We start from the raw sequence: 24,418 nt of genomic DNA, 5'->3' as shown, positions 1-24,418 counted from the left end.
TTTACTATTTGAAAAGGAAGAGATCCATTATTAGCTGGTAAGCCCTTCTCTAAGCACCACAGAAGAAAATCTCAAGCACAAAGCTGTAAGGTCTAAGCAGAGACAATGATTTCAAGAACATCTCCACTAGCTCACAGATGTTCGCCATACAGAATAGCATCACTAGACAGCAGACGCAGACTCATGCTGTACTGGCACTAAGCAGACAGATATAAACAAAATAAAAATCTCAGTGTACCAACCTGTGCTATATTTTTGTTGAGAAGATACACTCCATATTCAAACTGAAGCTTCTCCCCTCCTTTTGGATATAAAGGAAATCTGATGGGAAAGAAGAAAAAAAAGGAAAAAAGCATTTAAGGTGAAAATACTCAGATGCTTAAATAAAGTTCAAAAATCCACAGACTTGTTTTCTGAGATGATAGATTTAAAAAAAAAAAACGCTTGCTGACTTCTTCCACAAACCCCCTTCTACACAGTGTACTTAGGAAACCTCTACAACTCTAGTCAATCACCCTTTTAAAAACTTATATTGAAGTTCAGCTAATGAATTACATTTTCTAAAGTATTTTAGGTTTTTAAAAGATGCTTTATGACTGTCCCAGTACTGCAACATTCCTCTCAAAGTGAAGCATATTTTAAAGAAACATACAGCATAATACCAGATCGTACGTTATCCCTTTGTATTCAGCCATTCTCATTTGGTTAGCTCATTTCCAAATAAAAATAATCTTTGAAGAAAGATGTTCTCTCTTGACTGCTATTTTGTGATTGAAAAAGCAGCCATCTCTTCACACACAGAAGACGTTTGCAGGCTCAGTTACTACCATACCAGAACAACACTTAAGAGAGAGCCATTCAACAAGCTTCACATACACACCAAAGGCTTAAGACAGTTACAGCATTACAAGTCACTACAGCCCTTGCAAGTATTATACTCCTAATGCTTATTTCTCCTATTCAATAAATAAAGCATTTTTCACAATTTAAAATATCTAGTTGTATCAAGTAGCTTATAAGAAAGTAGCACCGCGTATTTCTGTCTTACCTGCTATATAAGATCACAGAACCAAAACTTTAGTCCCTAAAGTATTGAAACTCTTTGACAGTCTGCATTAAAGAACATAATTTTAGGCATATGTTCTAGGAATCTTGGCTGAAGCGAAGCAGTTCTCAATCAGTTTTAATATTTGTACATTGCATTCCTTGGGATTGTCTTTTGACTCTTCCTTACTACCAGAGGTCACTGTGGTCAATACAGTAATCTTAGTACAATCTAAAATTTATGTTTATAGGTACTACACCATGAAACTAGCTTTTGCCTTTTCACGAACCGTATGTTCTCTAGCCCCTAATCAAAATGCTGCGTGTATGATCTGCACAGACCCCACATTACATCAGAAACCAAAGCCTCTCTCAAATATAAGATAACAAATATAGGAGATCAGTATCTACTAGAAACAACACACATTCTGAAGGGGTGATTACGCTAAGTGTATTTTATCATCAGTCAGCCCCACAGTAAAGTACATTTGCAACTTTCAAGGAGAATTATATACTGCCATTAAAGCTAAAGGTTAACAGGTCATGATCACAGCAGATCAAATATTAAGACGACAGTGTCAAGTTTTATGCTACTTTCAAACTCAATAGGTCACTTCGAGTTGAGGAATATAAAAATCACAGCAAACAGTATATTTCTAGCTCACCTTGCTTAATAGATCTATAAATCCAACTAGTTCCCCATGCAAGAAAATAAAACCTTTCAAAATGAACACATGCTACAAAATTCCACAACGCATTATCCTAAGTGTAAAATACAAATCAAAAGGAATTCATTTCATTATCTACAATCACCCTACCCAAATAGAGCAGAATTTAGATATAAAGGATAACTTTACAATTAACAGTACAAAACTAACTCAAGCTTGACAATAAAAGCACCATTAGGAACACAAGCTATGTTTCACTACAAGATAGTATTTCATTAAGTCACTAGTAATGGGAACCATGTATTCTATTATGAGATACAGAGCTCTTCAATATATGCAGTATAGAAAAGAGGATAAAACCTGGTTTAGAGTTCTCTCTACCATCTCCCACACACAGTTTCTTTTAAGTGGTAAAGATAAAGTTTTTCTGTTCACCACGTCAGTCCTGCTTCTTGGCTAATATTCACGTTTTTGTCCTCTAGCTTCCATTAATTACTCTTGGAAAACTATAAACTACATACATCCTCGTGTCAGCTTTCATAACATAATCATTTACATGAAAGTACTGAAAAATGTTAGTGGATATTTTTGTGTATGCATGTTTCTGACTCAGAACAATATTACTGACTTTTATGTCTGTTTGTTTCTGTGTTATCTCGGTTGCACATGAAGCCCGATCACAAGCAATAAGCTTAAGGCAGAGGAACCATAGCATATTCTATAGTGCTTCGTTGAATATAATTGAATGCAACTTTAGCTGCTGGCTCCCTACATGAAATTCTTCTTGCCTGCTCCTTAGAAAAGCACGACTGTAAGCAAAATCTCTCACTTTGGCACGCTGCAAAAAAGTTAGAGTCTGCTGTGTAAGGTTTTAGTTATACTTGCTCAAAAAAATCTATTTGAAAACTACTATTTTAGTATCTTTTATAATCGCAAAGCACTTCATAAAATCCAAAATGGCTTCTGCCTGCCCATTCTACTCCAACACATACCTTCCTTGTTTCCATTCTTGCTGATACGTTTTGGGGGAAAAAAAATAATCAAGCAGGTCCTTTAAAGCAGAGCATAGATACTCACTTTAAGATAACACATTCAAAGGATACATTTAGTGTGTGTGTGATACATTTAGTGAAAAGGAGGAAAAAAACCAAAAAAACCAAGCAAGCTACAGGTATCTGCTGTGTAATCACCACAAGGTAACTTCTCTCAGATGATCTTAAGTAGCAGGAAGCTTGTTCTGAGCATACTCAGAAGTTGAGCTCTGGTCCTCCTCACAGCAGTACACTTAGACACTGAGGAAACCATACACCTACTGTTAGCAGGCAGAAGTTTTGAACAAAACAGCTTTTACATACTGATGTTCAAAGTGCACCCTTAGAAAAATATGGTTATATTTACCTTATGACTATGGAATATTACTTTTCAATCGTGCCCAGACTTCTTGAAACACAGCCCTAATACACCCTAAGTTTACAGTAGATCGTCTGTTTCCGTATACAAAGAGCACACTGCTCAGATGGCATGCAGCAGTAGTAATTTTGACAGTGACTCCTAGGGAAGATCTTAGTTTAGAGAACATTAACTTGACATAAGAAAACCCCCACAACATTTAGTAAGTTATAACAGGTGAACCCCATTTGGGGTTGTTTCTGCACTGTAATTGCTTCACTTGGGAAATCAGTCAGCCATGATAAGAGCCTGTGCTGCGGAAAGCACAAAGACTAGTAGTGGTAAAGGGAATAAGCCAGTGGGCACACGGAAAGGCAGCTTTAGGATCCAAGACAATTGTGCCAAAGACGCTGAAATTAAACAAGCCCCACCGAATTCAGAAGGTAGAGAACACTAAGACTGATCCAAACTGTACATAAGACTGATTTTAACCAGATGGTCAATACGTGCCTTTAAGATCTAAGATAACATGAAGAGGATTCTCCATCTTAAAAGCTTACATTTGTTTTGGAAGTTTTATGTTTTGCTTATTTAATCCTGAAGGACTGTGACAAACAGGAAGTTTTCATTAATTTCTTTGAATCATGTGTTCTATTTTATAGGACTCCCTGAGATACAAGTCAGATGACCAGTGCTACCGAGCTGCACCACACTGTAGGAACAGAGGCAAATCCATAATAAACCACTTAACATACACACGTATGACACTTACACACATAGCTCACCTCCCCTTTCATGGCATTTGTTACTCTGGGCAAAAGTTGTGTTCTTCTACTTGTGATATCACAATGACAGAACAGTTTATTCCATAGTGAACCAGAACATCATGCTTACAGCCTCAAAGCACACATGAGGCTTACACCAACACTAACATGTTCAAGATCCAAGTTTTCCCAGTCTCACAATAAGAGGTTTTGATCGCCATTTCTCATGTGCAACAGCAAAAATAACGAAAACAGAATTTAAACCATTGCAGTTACAAGGCCCTTCTAATCATCTCTGAATAATTTCATTTTAGCAGAGCTTAGAATAGAGATGGCAATGCAACTCACCCACCCCCACACCTTACCTCTCTCCCATCTCTCCTGCTTGGAGGGATCCCAAGAGCAAGCATCTCCTCTCTACCTGCAATCTTAATTCCAACAAGTCGATACCAACTGCTTTATTTCGACCTGTAACTTATTCCCTATTAATTATTGCCACACTTGCTAAGCCAACAATCAGCTGCTGGATAAAGAACTCTTAATCTTAAACCCCATCCAAGAAAAATTGGCATCAAAGTCAGACAGGAGAACATTATTAAAAGCTAGTCAAGAAACTCTCCTCTTCCATCAAAGACACCTAATATTCCTATCAGATACTACTCTTTGCACTCAAATCCCGAGTTTAACACAACTGGATGCCACTAACCATGAGCAGTTCTAAGAACAAAGAAGGGGGTTTTGAAGTATCTAGAGTAACTGATTTTCAGCCATTTACACATAAGGAGGTTTTGCTTACTCATTGCCCATCAGCAACAAGTATGAGCAGGTCAAGGCTTAGGGTACCGCTGATCTACATAACCAAATGTATCTACACGTAAGAAACTCAAATGCAACCAACAAATCAAAGCACACACTCAAGTATCAGAATACAGATTAGTGCAAGCCTAAGAGGAAGATACATACTCTAATTTGCTTGTAAACTGCCCAGGCAAACGGGTGGAAAAGGAAGAAATCCCAGCAAAAAAATGTTTAAGTGTCAGCGTTGGTGTTATTTTACACTGTAGACTCCACGTGAAAGTTTTAGGGTACTAAACCTCATTAAGCCCTCCCAAGAGAGTTGTGAAAAGGAAAAAGTGAGGCAAAGGTTATGTGCTTGTTCACAGTTACTATGATGAGGAAAAATGACCTCAAGTCAGCCTTTTAAATAAAAAACAGGGTTGAGAGTCTACTTATTCTTCAAGCTGAAATTGGAGAATCAGCACCCTACCATCAACAATGGAATTAAAATTTAAGTTCTTCAAGGATCTTGCAGCACTTCACAAATTCCAAGTTTTAAAATAATCAGTTTGATCACTTGCATAAGAAATAGTATTCTGATGGGTATGAAGCTTACAGGTAACCAACTACACCATCAACAGGACTCTTAGGAATCTGCCATTTTGGAATTACTCTTTAATGAGATTATTTTTTTTTAAGATGGTGTTTAGTCAACTAGAATACATCTTAGACATCACACACATACACACATATCCTCTAAGTGAAAAGTAAAATATAATCTTACTACAGTAAATCATATTTTTAAGGTTACAGAGACTGTAGACAGGGCACTAAGTTGTCAACTTTGGTTTAAAAGCCTTTCTATTAAAAACCCCCCAAACCTCAATACTTGCAATTCCAGTCAACATGGAAAATTAAGGGTGGCTGGTTGCCATCATTTCCACTCCAGCTGAATCATTAAAATGCAAACAGCTGAACAGAAATATCACTGTTAAACCAAGCCAAATTTCACTTTTCAGTTCAAGATGCATTCTTGAATATGTCTAAATACATTTGTGGTCTGGAGGCAGTACTGGATGAGCAGACACAAGTTTCAATGAACACCTTTGCCAGTTATACCTGTCTAAAGGCTTGAAGACATTTCTGCTGGAAGTAGACGCTGTGACTACGGCATCTCTGCAGCAATCCGATCCAAAAGCTGCAGCGTGCCCCACGAGACCACCAGCCATCGCTCCACATTGCTGAAACTACCTGTTCATCCAGACACAAGCAGATCATCTTAAAATCATAAAACCACAGGCACAAGGAAGTCTAATGTATAGTCTCTAAGGCAAGTTCAAACCACTCTGTATTCTCAGCTATGGTAACACTTCCCTTTAAATAGAACTTCACCATCTTTCCTTGGGGTAGGAAGGTTGTCTAAATTATTTTCCACTATTGATTTCAGCCTTATTTTCTATGATTCAAGACATAGCAAAGGAGACTGGGATTAGGTGCTTCTGAAGGTAAGTCTGAGAAATTTCAGAAGTAGATGGTAGAGAACAGCTTCTTGCAAAGATCATTCTTTTTCATATTTACAGTTTAAGGTAAAATGCCTACAGTTCAGATCAATCAGGTTTAGCGGGTCGTGTGTCGTCCCCCCCCAAACACATTAAGGTATTACTTACTTCTTAATAAAATAAAAGGTTATAATTAATCTCTTACTGACATTTGAATATATGGATTAAACCACTGGCTTTAATAAGAAAGCATGGGCAGGAAGTTTGCTACTACAGTGTCCCCAACCAAAACTGCTCACTAGTACTGATATATATAAAATCAAAAAACTAACTACATTAAAAAAAAATTTACAGACCGCTTATGATGCCAAATATTGATGATTGAAAACCGGAGGTCTGTTTCAATCCTAAAAACATGATTAGCCTAATTTCAGAGTTTTGAGCATTAGACCCCCTTCTTACAACTCAAAAATAAGTTGTGCTAAATATTCTACTCTAACCACTAAGAACTTCTCTTCACTATCCTACCTTTTCCAGCTGACTAGCCAAGTACTTACAGCCATTAAGATCTTGTTTAATTTTATATCCCTAGCTAATCATTAGCTGTTTTACATATTTCAGTCTTTGATGAACATGCAGTAAAACACTACAGGATTCTTGGTTCAGTCAGATGGTAACTGTTAAGAAAAGCTGAAAGAATCTCTATTCCATATACTTATTTCAGACCTCAAGTATCTCTTATGTATTCAAGTCCAAACACATTTACTGTTGTGCTCTATGATTTATGAACTCCTCTGTATCCAGAAAAATCACATCTGCACCAATATATTGGTGGCCAATCTTTACTGTCTATAGCCGCCTGTCTTTAATACAGACTATTTTTAAAGCTTAAGAAATTGCTTCATTTTTAACTGTTTTCACTTGCTTCTACTTTGGTATTATACCATATGTTTTAGATTTTTATTCTCTCTTCTGTTCAGACTTCTGCCATATCCCAAATTAAAGTCTCAAAGTTTAATCCCTACTTCACAAAGCTCATTAGGGAAGAAGTCAGTAAAATAATGATTTTTACACATCAAACTGTTTTCCACAGGCTGAAGTGTGGCACAGTTTAAATAGCATATTACATCCCATTTGGCAAATGTAAGTAAAATTCCAAATCTAGTTTGGATTTTGTTAGATAACCTTAATGTTCAAAGTGATGCTGAAGTTCAAGGAGTGTTAATATTTGCAGCCTTACAAGCTAAATTAACAGCAAGGACATATATTTTAAGAACACTTAATTATCCAGTAGTTAACTAAAAGATCAGAAACTTAGTTCATCAACTAAATGAAGCCAATACCACTGTGTTTTCACGTCACCATATTTGCAGTACCTTTGATACTTCCTGCCAAACTGCATCCACCAACTTTGTCAGAGAACAAACTTGACATGGCTTTTTCCTTCACTTCTTATTTCCAAGGACAGTAAGCAGAATGGCTGCAGGGAGATGACTGTAGAGCAGACTTGGCAGAAAGCAGCTGAAACCAAATTACTCACTATAATACAGATAAAGAACTGATGTAATTTCTGTGACCATAACAGTCACTGGTGTGATTGCAGAGTCATCCATCAGATCCAGGGAACAAACTGTGCCTCACAACACTACCAAAAAACAGGGCAGTTTAGAAAATGATAAATTTCAAGCTTAAGCCCATGACTAGCACAACCTATATAAGGATAGAACTAAATCGGCCAATCCAGATAAGACAATGACCTAAAAACTTCACAAGTTCTTGCTTGATATGGCTGAAGTATGAGGAGTGTGCAAGAACAAGGTTTAAATATTTACTGAAGTTTGAGTTATTTCAACCTCGCCCACTTTTGGGGTCTGCAAGGGGGGCAGGCAGGGGAGGAAGGAGCTAGTGTTTTCCCTCCAGCCTAACCACATCCTGTTTGCTCACTGTAAAACAATGTTGTATCCAGAGGGGAAAGCTCGTGTTACTTAAAAGTGCTAGGACTTTTCTGAACCAGAAGAAAGCAAACCCTGAAAACCTTAAGGTGAGAAGGATTACCACTGTCCAGCCAGCTCACTTAAAATCACTACGCCACAGGACACTTTGAATCAAGTAGTATGAGAAGTAGGCTGCTGAAAAGCCACAGGCACCAAAACACCCAGCACTTGCAACCTCTTTGCACTCCACCAGAAGACCAAGGCACTAGAAGCTTTGGGTGCACAGCTTCAAAAACTGTTTCCTTCTCAGATAAGCTGCACCACAGTTCTGTCTGCTTCAGAGCAGAGACTGGCACAGGACCTCTAAGTAGCAGACCCAAGCAGCTGAGTGCTTGTTGGAAGGAACACAACTAAAAGACAACAGTATGTAACTGCCGTCATCACCAGACTTCTCAATTATAGAGATGCGACACAGAACACTTCAAGTCCTTTTCAGATCAAGCTACCAACTGACAGTGGAGGCCACAAAGTGACCTTAGGGTGACTACTAGCCTACCAGGAACAGCTAACTATTCTGCCAACTATCAGCATGATTGGAAAAGTTTTAAATGAAAAAGTTAAGATCCCCACCCAGTGAGCAATGCTGATATCAAATGAAAAGGCAGAAGAAAGGATTACAGCGTGCACTTTGTTAGAGATGAGATTAAGACATGAATATGAATCACAGATCACAAGTGAATTCAGGTTTGATTACTAGTTGGTTTTTAGTTTCTACTCCAGAGAAAAAGCTACACTTGTAAAACAAAACTTGATGACAAAAATACAGACTGCCAAGGGAAAAAAAACATATCCTCATTCAAGCTTTTCACTATACAAAGATAATTAGTTTACTGGGAAAGGAAAACATATTGGTAGTTTTAACTTCATGAAATATATTTTCAAAATGCGTATCTGAATAGCTCAAGAAGATGATAATTGAAAGCAGAAGCACTGCCATCTTTCTATTATGAAGGGTAACTGCTGTGACCTTGTTTCTGGAGAATCTACAATAACTTCAGTATGTCCAGGCTGTACAGGAAAAGAAAGCAAAGACCCAGATCCTGAAAGTCAGGCACTTCTTGATAAGACACTCACCAATTTATACAAGAGGGTATCATTCCACTACTTCAGCAAATAACGCTTTCAAACACCTCAAACACAGCTAGCAAACCACAGAACAAGTGACACTGATGGCTTTTTGTAAATAGTGCATTTCCGTGACATATTTCAGCTTGAAATCAAGGTATACAAACCATGATGGATATCACAACGCAAGGACTATCTGTATGGACAGAACAGACAACGTCAGTATCAGATCTGTAAATCTCCCTGCCACTGAAGGATCATTTTAAACTAGAGGACACTTTATAGAGGTCAAGTCCCTGCTTATTGAAAAATGAAGTAATGTTATGAAAAATAATCTCATCAGGAGTATAGTGTTCCAATGGGAGTAAATTAAGACTAGTATGTCTTCACAGAAACATTTCTCAGCTGTAGATATCTGGGGTCAGTTGTCTGATCTACTGCAGTAAACAAAATCTGCTGTCTCAGACTGGCCAGGAGCATGTAAAAGCTTCTAGTTCCCAGAAATAGTGTTAACAGTAACTAAATTCATTAAAGAACACCTGATCTAATTCTTAATCTCTGCACAGTAATACTTGCTGACCCAATGAAGGCAAAAGCATTATTTTGGTGATCAAGAAAAAAAGTAAGCTAGGATTCTAGCTATGCACCCTCAAGAATGTGGAACATAAAAATACAGTTCAAGATAAGTTCATGGCAAAAAGCACTCTTCGAGAAATATCGTTGAACATTTAACACACACTCAATCTACCACACAGAATCAGCTTTGCTTTGACAGCTATTACATTTCTCAACAAACCATCTCCCTCCATCTGATTTACATTTACCAAAATTTCTTCCCAAAGCTGCCATTTTGTTATCTCAGCCAAAGTACCAAATATGACTAAAGACTTCTCAATTGAGTTGCAAGATGTTATGTCAGTGAAAAGTTATTCTTGCTTGTGTCATGATTTTTCAGATTGCCTTGTTGCAAGTGGCTTATCTGTTACCAGGCTCAAAACAGAAGTACAACAGTGCTAAAGTGCTTAAGTCTACTACAGCTGAAACTCTTGTTTTTCCCATCCTTTGAAACAGGGGCAAGACCACAGTAGCAAGGGCCACTCTTAGACCATGCTCATTCAACTAGCTGTTTCCAAACATTCCAAAGTCGTCCATATGCCTGTTCAGCATCACTTACCACCACCTATTTGCAAATCCCGCTTGCCACAGTTAAACTAACTGAAAGACAACACATGGAGAAAGGCAGCATGGAAGCAGTCTTAAAGCAGACTGGCTTTGATACAACCTTTGCTTTCCTCACAAGCCTGAAAAGTGAAAATTTTTATACCAGAACTTACACTGTAACCCATATTGCATGCCTTAACACTGTGTGTGAACCACACACAATGGAAGTTTTCTTTATCAGTACAAATGAGTGTGTCTAAAAATACAACACCAACATATCAAATTGACTGCTTAAACACATGCAGATTAAAAGTACATCTGGCTCAACTTACTCTGAAACTTTTCCACTTCTCCGAAATCTGGGTCCCTAAATCAAAAGCATCTCAAACTGGGGTAAACTAACCTGCTGGTTTGAATTCAAGACTCAATCATCAAGCCATGCAGATACATTACCATTCACCTCACACAGTGCTGCAGCCCTTGGCCCTGCACCTGTATGTCAGCTTTAGGTATACAGAAGCTGTATTAGGATAAATATGCTCACGGCTTTACATCCTTAAGGAATCCAGAACTATTCTGAAGATCCAACAAGAGCACCTGTGTTTCAAGATTGATATGCTTTTCAGTTGCCACAAGACCTTCATCCCAGTGAAAGACAACCTGGTTTTTATTATTCACACCTCTGCACTTCTCACGTGGGCTATGGCAATGAAATAAAAATCGGTCTTTAAGGTATTGACACCCAGGGAATTAGAGCTACTTTTGAGTGCTGCAGTGCCACTGCGATACAAGAGGTCTGATGCACTCAGACTTTGTTCCCAGATGAAGTCTGATGCCAGCAGATCTTCACAATCCTGTCTCAAAACAGCTAATTCTACCTAAATCAAGACAAAATGATTAATAATTACAACCTTCTGGCATGCTTTAAGTTCTCAATAATGATGAAGCTGAGCTCCAGAAAAAGACAATTTTGAGGTACAAATCCACAGCACAGAAATAGTTTCCATGAAATTACTTCAGGATCACACCTATCACTTTTAGGTGCAAACACAGCATGCAATTTTGATCATGTTTTCTATGAGACATAGTAGTGCAATAGATAAATGTTTCCTGTGTTTAGTGATGACAGAAGGTGTTCAGACAGGACAAGTAGCAGCATAATTTAGAAAGCCATAGCAGCATGCTCAGTTTCACTCCTCATGCCATTTCATTTGGTTCTCGAGGTACATATAAGTAATAAAACATAACTGCAAAGACATCAGATGCCTTTGAAGGCAGATGCCCAAGACTGCACTGCAGCTGCCTGTGTCTCCTTTGACCTGTTGGGAGTCTGTATTTCCCAAGCAGAATAGAAAAAAAAAGACCTTAAATCTTTCTATAAATTATAAAACAGCAAGGAAACTTTTAGAGTAGTTTACTGTTATCTCAAATCAGCAAATGCCAAATATTTCTGCAAAAAATACACCAGACTACATAAGCTTCTTCCATCACTGTCTAGGTACGCTTTGTTGTGTTTTTTTTATTTTATTTTTTAATATATATTTTTTACCTTTATAACATGAGGTGGCAATAAGTTCAATGTTTAAACATACAACACACGGAAAAAATAGCACTACTTTGAGATCAGACAATTCTGAAATGCCTGTATGTGCTCCAGTAGCTACGCCTGAAAACTATGATGTACCACTTGTCTTTTAAATACAAAACCTTTTCAGATCACGTATTTTACCCCTTCATTTTTTTTCCCTAGTCTGAAATATGACTTTGAGGTGGTTTTCTTCTTACTACTGCTAGTTTTCTAATTCTCCCTTAACATGGTTTGGTGGGAAGAAGGTGCAGCGTGAGCTAGAACAGCCTGAACATACTACTTGATTTCTCTTTATTTTTACTACAGAGAAACAATGTTAGCAAAACTCTCTTGAAACCATTCTCATTTTCAAATTACTTAGCAGAAAAGCAAGACTTCTTGAAAATCTTTTAAGACACACAATATGACCAAGAATGCAAAAATACAACAGAAATAATTTCTGTGAATGTGCATTTCACTCATCCAGACACACAGAGTACCAGAAAGATGAATAAACTCCAAAGAACATTATTTTTCTTAGGAGAGTATACATATTTCTAAGCTGTCTAACGTGATTTGATTAAACAAGTATTCTACCCTTGAATATTCAGCTGTCAGGTTATGTAAGTGACATTTGAAGCTTCAAGTATAAAAAGTAGCAACCAAGCATAGATTTGAACCAACAGAGGCCAAAAGACTCCCAAACAGATGGCATAACCGTGCTTTACTGGACTCACTTTAAAGTTTGCAAGGAAACTGATACAGTTTCAAAAGATGCAGTAGCTTCCAGCCAGCAAAATGCAGGCATTTACTTTGCAAGATGTTTAGCTTACACTGACAATGAAAGAACAGAACTATACTGAACTGAAGACTATATAAACAACAACAACAAAAAGAAAAATACAGTAAGCAGCAACACCAACACAGGCAATTTCACCAAGTATGACTCACTCCAGACATAACAGTCCTTATTTTGCTGTAAACTGGAAGCTATTCTTTACTTAAATATCTGGGAGCAGACTAACAGAAGCATTAAATGCACGACTTGACAGACAGTGTCAGAACACATCATAAATACTTTCATCTCAGAATCATTACTATGTTTATGAGAATGTGATGAAGTGCTAGTTTTCAGTTGTGCAAGAACAGTGCCAAAGAATTTAGGTGGTTTATTCAGCAAACATGTATGCTTGTCACTGCACAGAGGAACATGCTGCTGTCCTCAGTAGCTTTAGTTTGGGAGTTCTGTCTCCACAGAACCAAATCACATAATTGTTTAGGTCAGAAAAGACCTTTAAGATCATTAAGTCCAACAGTTAACCCAGCACTGCCAAGTCCACCACTAAACCACATCCCAACCATGTCCCCAGGCACCACATCCACACGTCTTTTAAATACCTCCAGGGATGGGGACTCCACAACATCCCTGGGCAGCCTGTTCCAGTGTTTGACAGCCCTTTCATGGAAGAAATTTTTCCCAATATCCAACCTAAACCTCTCCTGGTGCAACTTGAGCCTGTTCCCTCTCGTCCTGTCACTGGTTCCTTGGGAGAAGAGACTGACCCCACCTCACTACAACCCCCTGCCAGGCACCTGTAGAGAGCAATAACGTCCCCCCTGAGCCCCCTTTTCCCCAGGCTGAGCCCCCCCAGCTCCCCCTGCCCCCCCCCCGAGCTGTGCCGCAGCCCCTTCCCCAGCCCCTGCCCGGCTCTGGACACGCTCCAGCCCCTCCGGGTCTGCCTGGGGGTGAGGGGCCCAACGCTGAGCCCAGGGCTCGAGGGGCGGCCGCACCAGGGCCCGGCACAGGGGGACGGGCACTGCCTGGCCCTGCTGGCCACGCTGCTGCTGACACCGGCCAGGGCGCTGCTGGCCGCCGTGGCCACCTGGGCACACTGGGGGCTCATGCCCAGCCGGCTGCCGACCAGCCCCCCCAGGCCCTTCCCCGCCGGGCAGTTCCCAGCCCCCTGCCCCCAGCCCGCAGCGCTGTGGGGGGCTGGTGTGACCCACGGGCAGGGCCCCGCACTCAGCCCCGTTGGGCCTCATACAACTGGCCTCGGCCCCTCGGCCCGGCCTGCCCAGACCCCCTGCAGAACCCCCTGCCCCCCAGCAGGTCACACTGCCCCCAGCTCGTGTCATCTGCAAACCCAATGGGGGTGCCCTCATTTGTTTTGAAACCTTTCAGACTCCAGAACTTCTGAGGAATGGTACTCTTTCTTTCTACATATTTGGTGCACTTGCAGATGTTGAATGGGACCAATGAAGTATATTAACGAAATATTTAGTGAAAATCATATTCTTGCCTCACCTTGGTGGTTCAGAAAGTCAAAAATAGATTTATGAGAGAAGACAGTGTTTTAGTAGTACCAAAACTATTTTATGGAATACAAGAATGGAACAGTTATTGAATAGATTAGAAACACTAATACCTTTGCAATTATGAAGCTGATCATATATTGTATGCTACTGGCAGATATATACATATACAACTTATTCTACCTTAAGTAATGCAGCCAGAGAAGTGCTGAGTTCTCAGAGCCCCCTACTTTTGTAGGCTTTAAGTTCCATTACAAACTGTAACTGCAACAGACAAAATTGCATACGTCTACCAGAACTTTGAGATTTAAATTATCTGGATCATCCAAATAAACAAACCTGAAGCAGATAAAGCATTTCCCAAACGTAACTTATATTCTGAAAGCTCTCAAAAATATTTAACCAGCTTACAAGGGCTTTAAAAAGCTGGTAAAGAAACTTGAAAGTGAAGGAACACATTTATACAATATAATGTTAAATACAAACACATGTACTTATGAAATTGTTCTCAAGTGAAAACATCAGCTATTCCCCCAAAGCACGATTTTTAGAAGCTCTTAATATGGATCTCAGGGAAACCCTGCAGTTCAAAAAAAAATAAATTACAAAGCCAAGTAAAACGTTTAATCTAGTCAATCACGATGCTGTGTGTTACAGCAAAGACTGAGTATAAAGAAAACGGAGTAATCAGTCACATGTTGGAGTTTTAAAAGCTGCTAAAGGAAGGTGACTGAAATAAAGAAATTTAATAATGCATATTAATTGCTATGTTCAATTCAGTTAGGAGCAGGTGAGAAACTTGAGCTATTAGTTTAGAAAGAAAACTGCAAGACATTTGAGGTTTTCTACAGCAAGCAAGGTCCCTTGAGAGTTGATAGGATTGACTCTCCAATAGCTGGGAAGACAAGATCTCAGGCAGGAGCTAATCCTGAAAAATTCTTGCAGAACACAGGTAAATGGCCCAACAGGGATTTATATACTTAGCTAAACTTTCTGCTTTTCAGAACTCTATTGTGCAATAAAGTATTAAGTCATGAGGGTTTGGAAGCCTACAGCCTCAAGGACTAAACCTTCCAATCTGTCTCAGACAACAGGAAATTGGTTTAATCTTTATACACCCCCACACAGGCAGCTCTACTCCTCAGAAATTTGTTTTCCAGATCTAAATGTTGTAGCTTGCTACCCTTCTGAAAGTGGTGTACAGGAAGGAGTATGATCATATGCTTAGAGACTAAACGGAAGCAGAACAGATTAATGTTCTATTAAGTTACCCAGGAATTGTTTGGACAAGTTATTAAAATGGTATCAAAATTAATTTGCAAGACATAATTATATAGCCATATTTCATTGTATCAAAACAGGAAGACCTCAGAGAGATTAACTCTTAAGGCAAGTTACCTCTGCTGTCCTGCCAAAAGTCACTCAGCTTCAAAGAGAAATCATACACTTCCAAGCATCTCAACCCAGTCAACTACACACAGTAAGAGCCTTCCATCTTGATTTGGACTATCAGTAATTAGTGTTAAAATATTATAATACTTTGATTGTACATTTCCAAAGAGGGTTTTTTGTGGGTTTGTTTTGGGGGGCTTTTATGGGTGTGGAGGTTTTTTTTTTTTTTAATTTACAGGTTTTATGTCAAGAGAGACAGCTACTTTTCACAGACTCCTTACCCCTCAGCCATTTCCTTTGCTCCCTTTTCCAAACCTTGGACATGGAAAAACAAAGTTACTGATGCTCCAAGCCTTACTCTGCAGCCACCCAAACACACACAGGACCAGAGGGGAGCAGCTGGCCTCCTACAGCTGGTCAGTATTGCATTCCTTTGAGTTCTGTGGTTGCAGGCTACAAAGTGAAACTTAACCAATAATTGCCATTGCTTTCATATTAGAGCACACATTTGCAAAGACAGTGGGGAAAATAGGCAAAGTGCCAAAATGCAGGAGAAGACATTCAAAGAGTGAATTTAAGGACACCAAGATAGTTTCCTAGTAGCACAACAATAACTATAGTGTAAGTACATGTTGAAAGACAATTACAGAATAAATGAAAGACTCCTCATTGAATATTAAGTTGGTTAATAGTAGATAAGTTTACAGTGCTTTTTTTCAATTGATTTAAATCCTCTGCATTCAAGAAAGCTATTTAATTTATCACGTTTATCAACCACTACTCCAGTACTGGCAGTAACTCCTCAAGTGAAGCTGTACTTGCTCCCTGCAGTTTATTCCCATAGCCAGTGGCAAGACATAAAAGCAAGTTTTCCAATCAACAGCCAAAACTTACCTATAAGACACACCATTTAAGTTTTTCTAGCATTATTAGAAGCCCAAACAATAGTATGTGCGCGCCAACAGACCTAGAATGACAGAGCTGAACTACTCTACTAGATCATAGAATTCTAACACAAGAAAAACAACAGTCCCACAGCTACTGAAAGCAGTAAAAAATAACTTCAAACTCCACATCACTTCAGACTACCCAAAGCTGTTCAAGGGGGTTGGGGGTTTTTTGTTGCCAATTTGTTGTTTTGAAGGAAGTACATAAGCACATTTATGACATACTTACTCTCGCTCTTTCTCTGTCAGTTTGTCATTGATATTATCTTTGATTATAGATCGGGAGCCCTTGTGGATTATAGGATACCTGAGTGGCACTTGTAAGAAGTAGGATATCATTGAAACCAAGTGAGCGGTGTAGCCCAGGGCAACAGCAATGCTTCCATCATCTTTTGCTGTCAATAATAAAAAGATTCTGTTATTTAATCAACTGAATCAGAGTACAGACTCAGCACAAGTTCATCTATTGTTCAGAGAATGATACAATTAACAGAGCTATCAGAAGTTATAACTTAAGAATAGATGCAAGCTTGAAATAAATTTAGACTGCTTTACAAATGTTCACAGTTCACCGTATTTGCCTCTTTTATAAAAAAGGGCGATGGCTTGTTCACCTTCCAATTTTACACTTTCAAAGCTAAAAGTTACTCTTCTCAATATTTGCCTGGGTGCGTATGGATGGTAAAGGGTAAAGAAGAGACAGGAAAAGCAAAACAAAATTCCTGTGTCAAAATTCAAGTCTGAAACTTTCTGCATTTCTCTAGATGTAGCTGACACACATGACCAGGGTCAGGTAAAACTGCATTCTTCCATAACCTTATTCATTAGCAAGATCAGTTGGAGATACACTGACCCCAGGGTATGAACTCTGTTCTCTGCCAACAACTGGAAGAACTTAGATTATCCCGTTATTTTAAAGTAACATTTTCAATTTGAAATTTAACGTTTCAACCTTAAAGCTTCACCAGCTGGGAATACACACAGGTCTTGCAATTCAAATTACAGCCTTTAGCCACCTACAGCCTCTTCCTTTCTGTTTTCTTTATTTTTCTTCCTTGTTAGTGAACACACTGATACAAACAACATGGAGTCATCCCTTCTGATGAAGAAGGGAGTCCATGAAATCAGCTATACAGAAGACCCTCTAAAAAAGCTTATGATGTTCCATGTCAACCACAAAATCATGCTGAGCTCTATCAGAACATGACACAGTACATTGATTTAAATTACACCCCTTTCAAAAAGTATTTTGTAAAACATATTCAACTTCTGCAGCAAAGTTGTTTTTTAGGGAATAAAGTGTTTTTGATCCTTCAGATTCTTAGTGGATAATGATATTTTAAAAAATCAAGTATCTGAACAAAGATACGTCAGACAGCTGGTTTTCAAATTTAACTGTGTATCTCACAAGCTGAATGCTTAGTACTTCTTCCTCATAATACTACATGATAAAGAATTAGTAATTATTTTGTAAGGAATTAATACCAGTAACCTGAAAATGGGCCAGAAGATGCAGGCCACTGATTTCTTAAGCACTGCCAAACTGAATTCATTATCATATTTATTGCAATCAGGAAGACAAAGAAAAGACAAACTGGATTTGTTTTACAGATTATTCCTCTGCTATCCTAGCATCCAATATACATGTTGTTAGCCCAAGTTAACTACTATGGGATGGCTTTAAAGAGTTAAACAATTGTTTCTTGGAAAAAAACCTCAAACCTTGCAGAATGAGCAAGTACTGGGAGCAAGAAATTCTCAAGCATATTTTAATGAAGTTCCAACTCACATCAAACATTTGCAGATGAATGCATGCCATTACTTGTACAACTGTTATACAGATAGGCATGCTATATATTTGCTTCTGCAATAAGGTGACTGTAGACAGCTGAAGTAGAAGCTGACTTGTAAAATACTCCATACTGTCAGGCAGCTTTAAAGTCTTACTTACACAAGTTATTTACTTGGTAGTTCACCAGCAACTACAGCAAACTGAATGGGGATTCATGCATGTTGCTCCATCAAAATTTACGGATTCAATGTAGTCATAATGCAATTTTAGGACAAATGTTTTCCAGAATCACTAAGTTTGGAAGACACCTTTGGAAATCGCATAGTCTAAGCCCCCTGCTCAGAGCAGGGTCAGCTACAGCAGGTTGCCCAGGACTCTCCCAGGCAATCTGGGTAACTTGTTCCAGTGTTTCAGTATTGAGTCTTAGAATACAGAGGTACTTTTCCAAGAGTCAACAGTAACTTCCTTCAAACTAGCTAGGAGGTAGGAATAAAAAAGGCATAAAAGTTTTCTTCTAGTCTACACCTTTCCAGTCATAAATTTGGGTCCTAAGCCATTGCTATCAGTTTACTTATTTTCATAAAGTTTACAAGCAGTGTCAACTGAGCAACTAAATAATATCTGGCTACCTTGAAAGTCTTCAGAATTAGGAAGCTTGACTCCACAAACAAAGTAATCCTTTTGATCATTCTGTAAGTTTAAAATCAACAACGGAAAGTGAGAACAGAACAACATCGAGAAAACAGAAACCTGCACAAAATCCAATGACAAAGCATTTTTGTGAAGAAAAAACTAAATATTCAATTAAACAGAGCAACTTTGACACAGTATTTTAGTCCACATCTCATAACTCAGAAATAAATGCAACTTTTTATAAAGAAGGAAGAGCTTCATCTTAATTCATTATAGAAAAGATTTTGGAGTTCAGTATTTGGACATCTGTTTATGTGCACTTTGTTAAAGTTCAGCTAGCCTGCTGTCAGGGTTACATTATAAAATTGTTAACAAAATGAAAATATCCATTAAATTACAGCTACAGCTATTTCTACTTTTATTGTGGAGACTATTTGTGAGGTGCTGGCATAAGTCCTCTTCCTGTGAGGTTTGCAATCTAAGGACCAAATCCAAGAAAAAGCTGGAAAAAACAGCATGAGTGAAGAGCAAGTTTCATCACTAATAAAACATGGTATTTGCTCACAGTGTAATATATAGGAAATTCATTTCACATCAAGAAGATTTTTAGAATATTAAAAACATACCAGATCAATAGGGTAGATATAGGATAGCTCTGACAGCAGTTGCTTGCATCGAATAGTCTGCTGGGCGTTTGTCTTCAAAAACAGTTCTCTTTGGGGAAAGAGATCCCAAACCCATTAGTTTCTTCAAAAGCTTTAAGTAAAGGTATCAAACCCTTGTATCCCTTCCGCAGCTTCCCAAGCTTCACCTCTCCTCCCCAAAAAAGTTAGGTAATTCCACAAAAAATAAAAAAATACAGAAGGCAAAGCTGATTTTTCATTGTCAGTTGTACCTCATACTATAGGTGTATTTTGACTATGACAACCAAGTATTACAAAGCTGTGTTACATTAAAACAGACCTAGTCTACACATGCAATCAAGCATCTGTTTTCTTCTCTTCTAGACTTGCCACTGTTAATTATCACTTTAGATATCTACAAATCATAGCAGAGATGTCTTAACTGATGTTTTGGAGCAACATTAGTAAAAATTTGGTGCCAGGAGTCCCACTTCAAGTGGCCCACTCTCAAGCCTGTATTTCCTTTCCCTTCGGAGAAAAAGTGTAAACCCTTTACCTCTTTGCAGTGCATTCCTTTCTTAATTCATGCAGGGATTCATTATGCTCTTGAAGTTTCTGGTATTCAGTCTCAAATGCATTTTCTAAGCAACATGAAGAATCAGGAAAAAATTACTCTCAAATATTTTCTTATCTGGAGTTTTAAAAAGTAGATACTGACACAAATGTTGGCAATAATCCTCCACTTACTCTTAGATGCCCATTTTCCATGTTATGCTGCCAAACTGGGGAATGACAGTGTAGGAGAAACACCTGTCTGCATGCACTATACACCATTCACCAGCCAAACACAACCAATTATACCCCAATTCTCCTTTAACACCTCTTTCCCTCACACCCACATCCACAGTAGTGGAGTAATTCAGTTAACGCATCTTAATACCTGCATAGCCAGAATTAAGTGGAAAACCCCTCATTTTTAGTAGCGAGTAATTATTTTAAACGTAGCTAGGTATTTAAAAAAAAATATCAAATGTTCATGTGTAGCTTGGTCACTGGTGAGCTCCAAAGAGACAGTGATACAGCATTTTACATACAGGACTATATACAGTCATACATATAGTCATATATATGATGCTTTCCCAGTAAAAGAAAATACCAAGACTACTGAGCTTTTCATCTTTCACTTACATATTAAGCTATTAAGAGGAATTTTTGTCTTCTAACACTTAGAATAGGATCCTAATCACAGGTACAGTAACATCCCTCATGACATTATAATGTGCCTGCATCAAGCCACTGTTCACTGTATTACAGTGCAGCTCTTCTGAGTGTCTCAAAATGTTGATAAAGTGTAGATGTAAGATTGTTTTAGAGAGCTGTCATAGTAAGAAGTTATTCAGAGACAGGATATCAGAAACTGCTGCCCAGAATTCAGTATGACACAGATGGTAAAGAGATTATTTGAAGCTTGTAGCCAGATATAAAGACAGACACAAACACGTTAGAGCCATACACAAAAAAAACAAACCCAAAACCCCACAGCCCAAAAAAAACCCACCACACCAACAAAATAACCCCCACCAAAACAGCACCTTTATTACGGTCACCATGACCATAAGCTAGGCGACTACTCTTCTGATCAGTGGATTATGAAGATCTGCAATAAAAGCATTAACATTTCTACACCTACCTCTGTCATGCAAAGTAACTTTTTCCTTATGCAACAAGGCTACTTCTTGACCAAGGGCCTTCTTCTGCCTCTCCAGTTCATTACGCAGCACCAGGATCTTCAACTGTAAACATTCACTCTCCTTTTTCTATTGGAAGAAAATGAGAGTTAAAAGAGATAAGTTTTTCTGCACACAAGCAGTTCCATAAAAGGAGTGATAGGAGGAAAGCAAAAAAGGGGCAAGACTAGTGTCTGCTGGACTAAAGGTGGAGTTCATAGATCACCACAGGCAATAGATAATCAAAGACCCTAATTATTTTGCTGCCTTGGAAGGAGAAAAACTCAGCTCTGTTCCACAGTGCCTGCTCCCTCTGTGAGATGCACAGAGACGGAAGGAAACTTCTGCAGGACAAGTACATAGAAACTTATAGCAGCAGGACAAGCATTCATTCCCTGGCAAAGGGTTAGGCAACAAGAGAGAAGAGCAGCCATAAGAAGTCTATACTAAACTGAAGCAGGGAGCTGGAAAAAAGATTGGCGGTATCATTACGGATTATGTCATTACATTATATCTGAAGGACCCCTTTAAAAAAAATTAGGATTTGCCCTGTACCTACTCTAAATCTATTAGTGTTTCATAAGAATATTTTTTGTTATTTGATGCACTATTATCCACTGACAAATTGTGTTGCCATGTGTGCAGTGAAGCAGAATTTTCTATTATAAGTGGGGTTTTGTTTTAAGGAAGGAGCATCTACGATGTTTAATAGATCCATATTGGGAGTAACTGAAGACAGCTTCAAAATGGAAAAGAGAAGTTACGTCTCTTCAGTCCAGTCACAACCCTGCTGGAGTTCAAAGCCCAAAGAGGCACTCAGACATACTTGTGAGCAAGTCTTGTGTAAGTACTATCAGACAATGTCGCATATAACGCTGCCAGCCTTCACTTTTTCAAGCAGTTAGAGGACATAATGTTACCTCAACACTAGCTGCCTGAAAAAAAAGTCAGTTCTTGCTGAACTCTTTCTTCCACTTCATATTTGCTTCAGTTATACATGTATGCTCTTCTGGTTCAAGACCGCAGCAGGAAACATCAGTCAATTTTATAGTCCACACACTTATAAAGGGGAATGGAAGCCCAACAAGAGTTTCCACTACTGAACAAAGGAAGAAAGAAATAGGTAATCATTTCCTTATACATAGACCATGGTGGCTAAGAAGTTGCATCACGTGTGTGATCATTATCATTTTTGGTTTTAGTATTCTTCACAATTTTGCTCATGCATATCTATAAAGGAAAAGCCTTTGCCTAGAGGGACAAGGATATCCATAAGAAAAAAAGATGGCTAATAACCTTTTAACAGCCAAGATACCAACAGAAGGCAAAGCAGCTCTGGGTTGGAGTCACTCACAGGAGATGTGATGTTGCTCCTTAAGGGAGGTGACTCCTTTGCTTCTTTGTCTACAGTGCAACAACCTCCCATTTTTCCATTGAAAATTAGCAGAGTACTCTCAACCCAGGATCTGCCTTACAGCAATAAAGTAACTTCACGTCACAAGTTTTCCCTTTCCTATACAAGGCATCAGACACATGCCAGTGAGTACCGAGACAATGAAGTCACTACAAGCCATTCTTGTTCTGGCAATTCACTGCTTTAAACTGAGCTCAGCCTTCCTGGGCAGAAAGTTGAAAGTAGTGCCAGTACACTTTTTTGGAGAGGGGAAAGAACAGGCAAAACAAACTGTCAAAAGCTATTGAAAACTCTAATACATTTCCTACTCAAACTGAACGTGTCACTTGAGTGACAGCTTTCGCATGAATGCTGTTCACCCAAAGGGAGCAGAAGTGCAAGAAGATATAGCCAGTGGACTCACCTCACTAAATACACCCCAAGTTTCTGTCAAGATTTATCTAAATCATTAAAAGTTTGTTTTTCCTGATAAACCTCTTTCATGCACTGTGCCATGTTTATGCTTTTCTAGTATAAAAGCAATTATACAAAATAAAGGTAAAAATAGGATGATCTATCAACCCATCTGTGTAACACAAATTAAAATTCATTACAGTTCTCAGATGAGTTCCCATTTGAAATTACAAGTTTAAGTAAAGATTTCAAGTCTGATTGTTAAAAAACTCCCAAGCTTATGGTCAAGACATCAGCCAGATGCTTCAGCAAGCCTGTAGAATAAGGTTTCAAATAATCAAACTTACCAGTTCATTGCTTGTAGATGTACATCTCAGCTTTTCTTCAATCTCCCTTCCTATTTTCTGAACAGTTACCTGAGTCTGTTTAATTGCACACTGGGCTCTGTGAAGCCTGTAAGGAAAAGAGAAGTTACAGCTGTACTAAAGGTTCCCCACACATGTCCTAATGATGAATGTGCCAGCTGCCTCAAACCCAGCAACAGTAACATGAATTCAGATTGGCAGCTTCTATTTTGGAACAAAATATTAAAAGAATCATAACTTGCACATTTTATATAAATGAGTATCCAAAGTAAACTATCAAGTCTCTCAATTCGATCAAGTACCAAATCTCCTTCTCATTTGTTAAATTCAATACACGCTGATAAGGCAAAGCTGTAGGTGAGACAGCAGGTAATTACAGGGATCTTGTGTAACAATGAAGTTGTAACACTGTGAACATCAAAACGGATAGACATGACAGTTACCATGAGCACTGTTAACACAGGCCAGCTTTAAAAAAGGATCCTTTACATCAGGGGTCCTCAAACTACTGCCTGAAGGCCCCCCAGGGTCCTCAATCCGACCCCTGGTATTTACAGACACACACACACACCCCCGCCGGGGGTTGAGGGGGGAAAACCAAGCAACCGCAGATGACTGCCTGCCACTGCATCCGCGCGCTGGCCCCTGTTTAAAAAGTTTGAGGACCCCTGATCTACATGCTACCCAGGCCAAGAGCACGAAACACCCTTTAGTATCTCCAAATATCCTATGGGCCCTTCTGTAACAGAAACACGGGTTTCTTATTTTAATCACATTTGAAGTGTGAAAAGATGATAATTATGTGTTTCTGATCATTAGCCCTGGCTTCAGGGTAGAAGGGAAACTGATTATTTGCCATATTTATTGAAAAAAAATCAGGCAGAGGAAAGC

The 24,418-nt window shown here is 38.7% G+C and overlaps 1 protein-coding gene across 4 annotated transcripts in view; it reads right to left on the bottom strand.

Annotated features, from left to right (window-relative positions):
* UVRAG (UV radiation resistance associated) overlaps positions 1-24,418 on the bottom strand; it is a 102,730-nt gene that overhangs the window by 33,346 nt on the left and 44,966 nt on the right. For all 4 annotated transcript variants that reach the window (XR_008730882.1, XM_005440949.3, XM_027807782.2 and 1 more), the window contains 7 exons: positions 23,510-23,615; positions 21,319-21,445; positions 20,185-20,269; positions 19,632-19,719; positions 19,002-19,062; positions 16,810-16,975; positions 243-321 (listed from right to left, as the gene is read on the bottom strand). Coding sequence is in view for 3 of the 4 variants with exons in the window: in XM_005440949.3 (XP_005441006.1) it covers positions 243-321; positions 16,810-16,975; positions 19,002-19,062; positions 19,632-19,719; positions 20,185-20,269; positions 21,319-21,445; positions 23,510-23,615 (712 nt within the window). In the remaining variant the exon portion in view is untranslated. The remainder of the gene's footprint in view (positions 1-242; positions 322-16,809; positions 16,976-19,001; positions 19,063-19,631; positions 19,720-20,184; positions 20,270-21,318; positions 21,446-23,509; positions 23,616-24,418) is intronic.

Source organism: Falco cherrug, chromosome 2, assembly GCF_023634085.1.
Source record: "Falco cherrug isolate bFalChe1 chromosome 2, bFalChe1.pri, whole genome shotgun sequence".
In the NCBI taxonomy this organism is placed as follows: domain Eukaryota; kingdom Metazoa; phylum Chordata; class Aves; order Falconiformes; family Falconidae; genus Falco; species Falco cherrug.
This window is presented reverse-complemented; position numbering and strand designations above follow the sequence as displayed.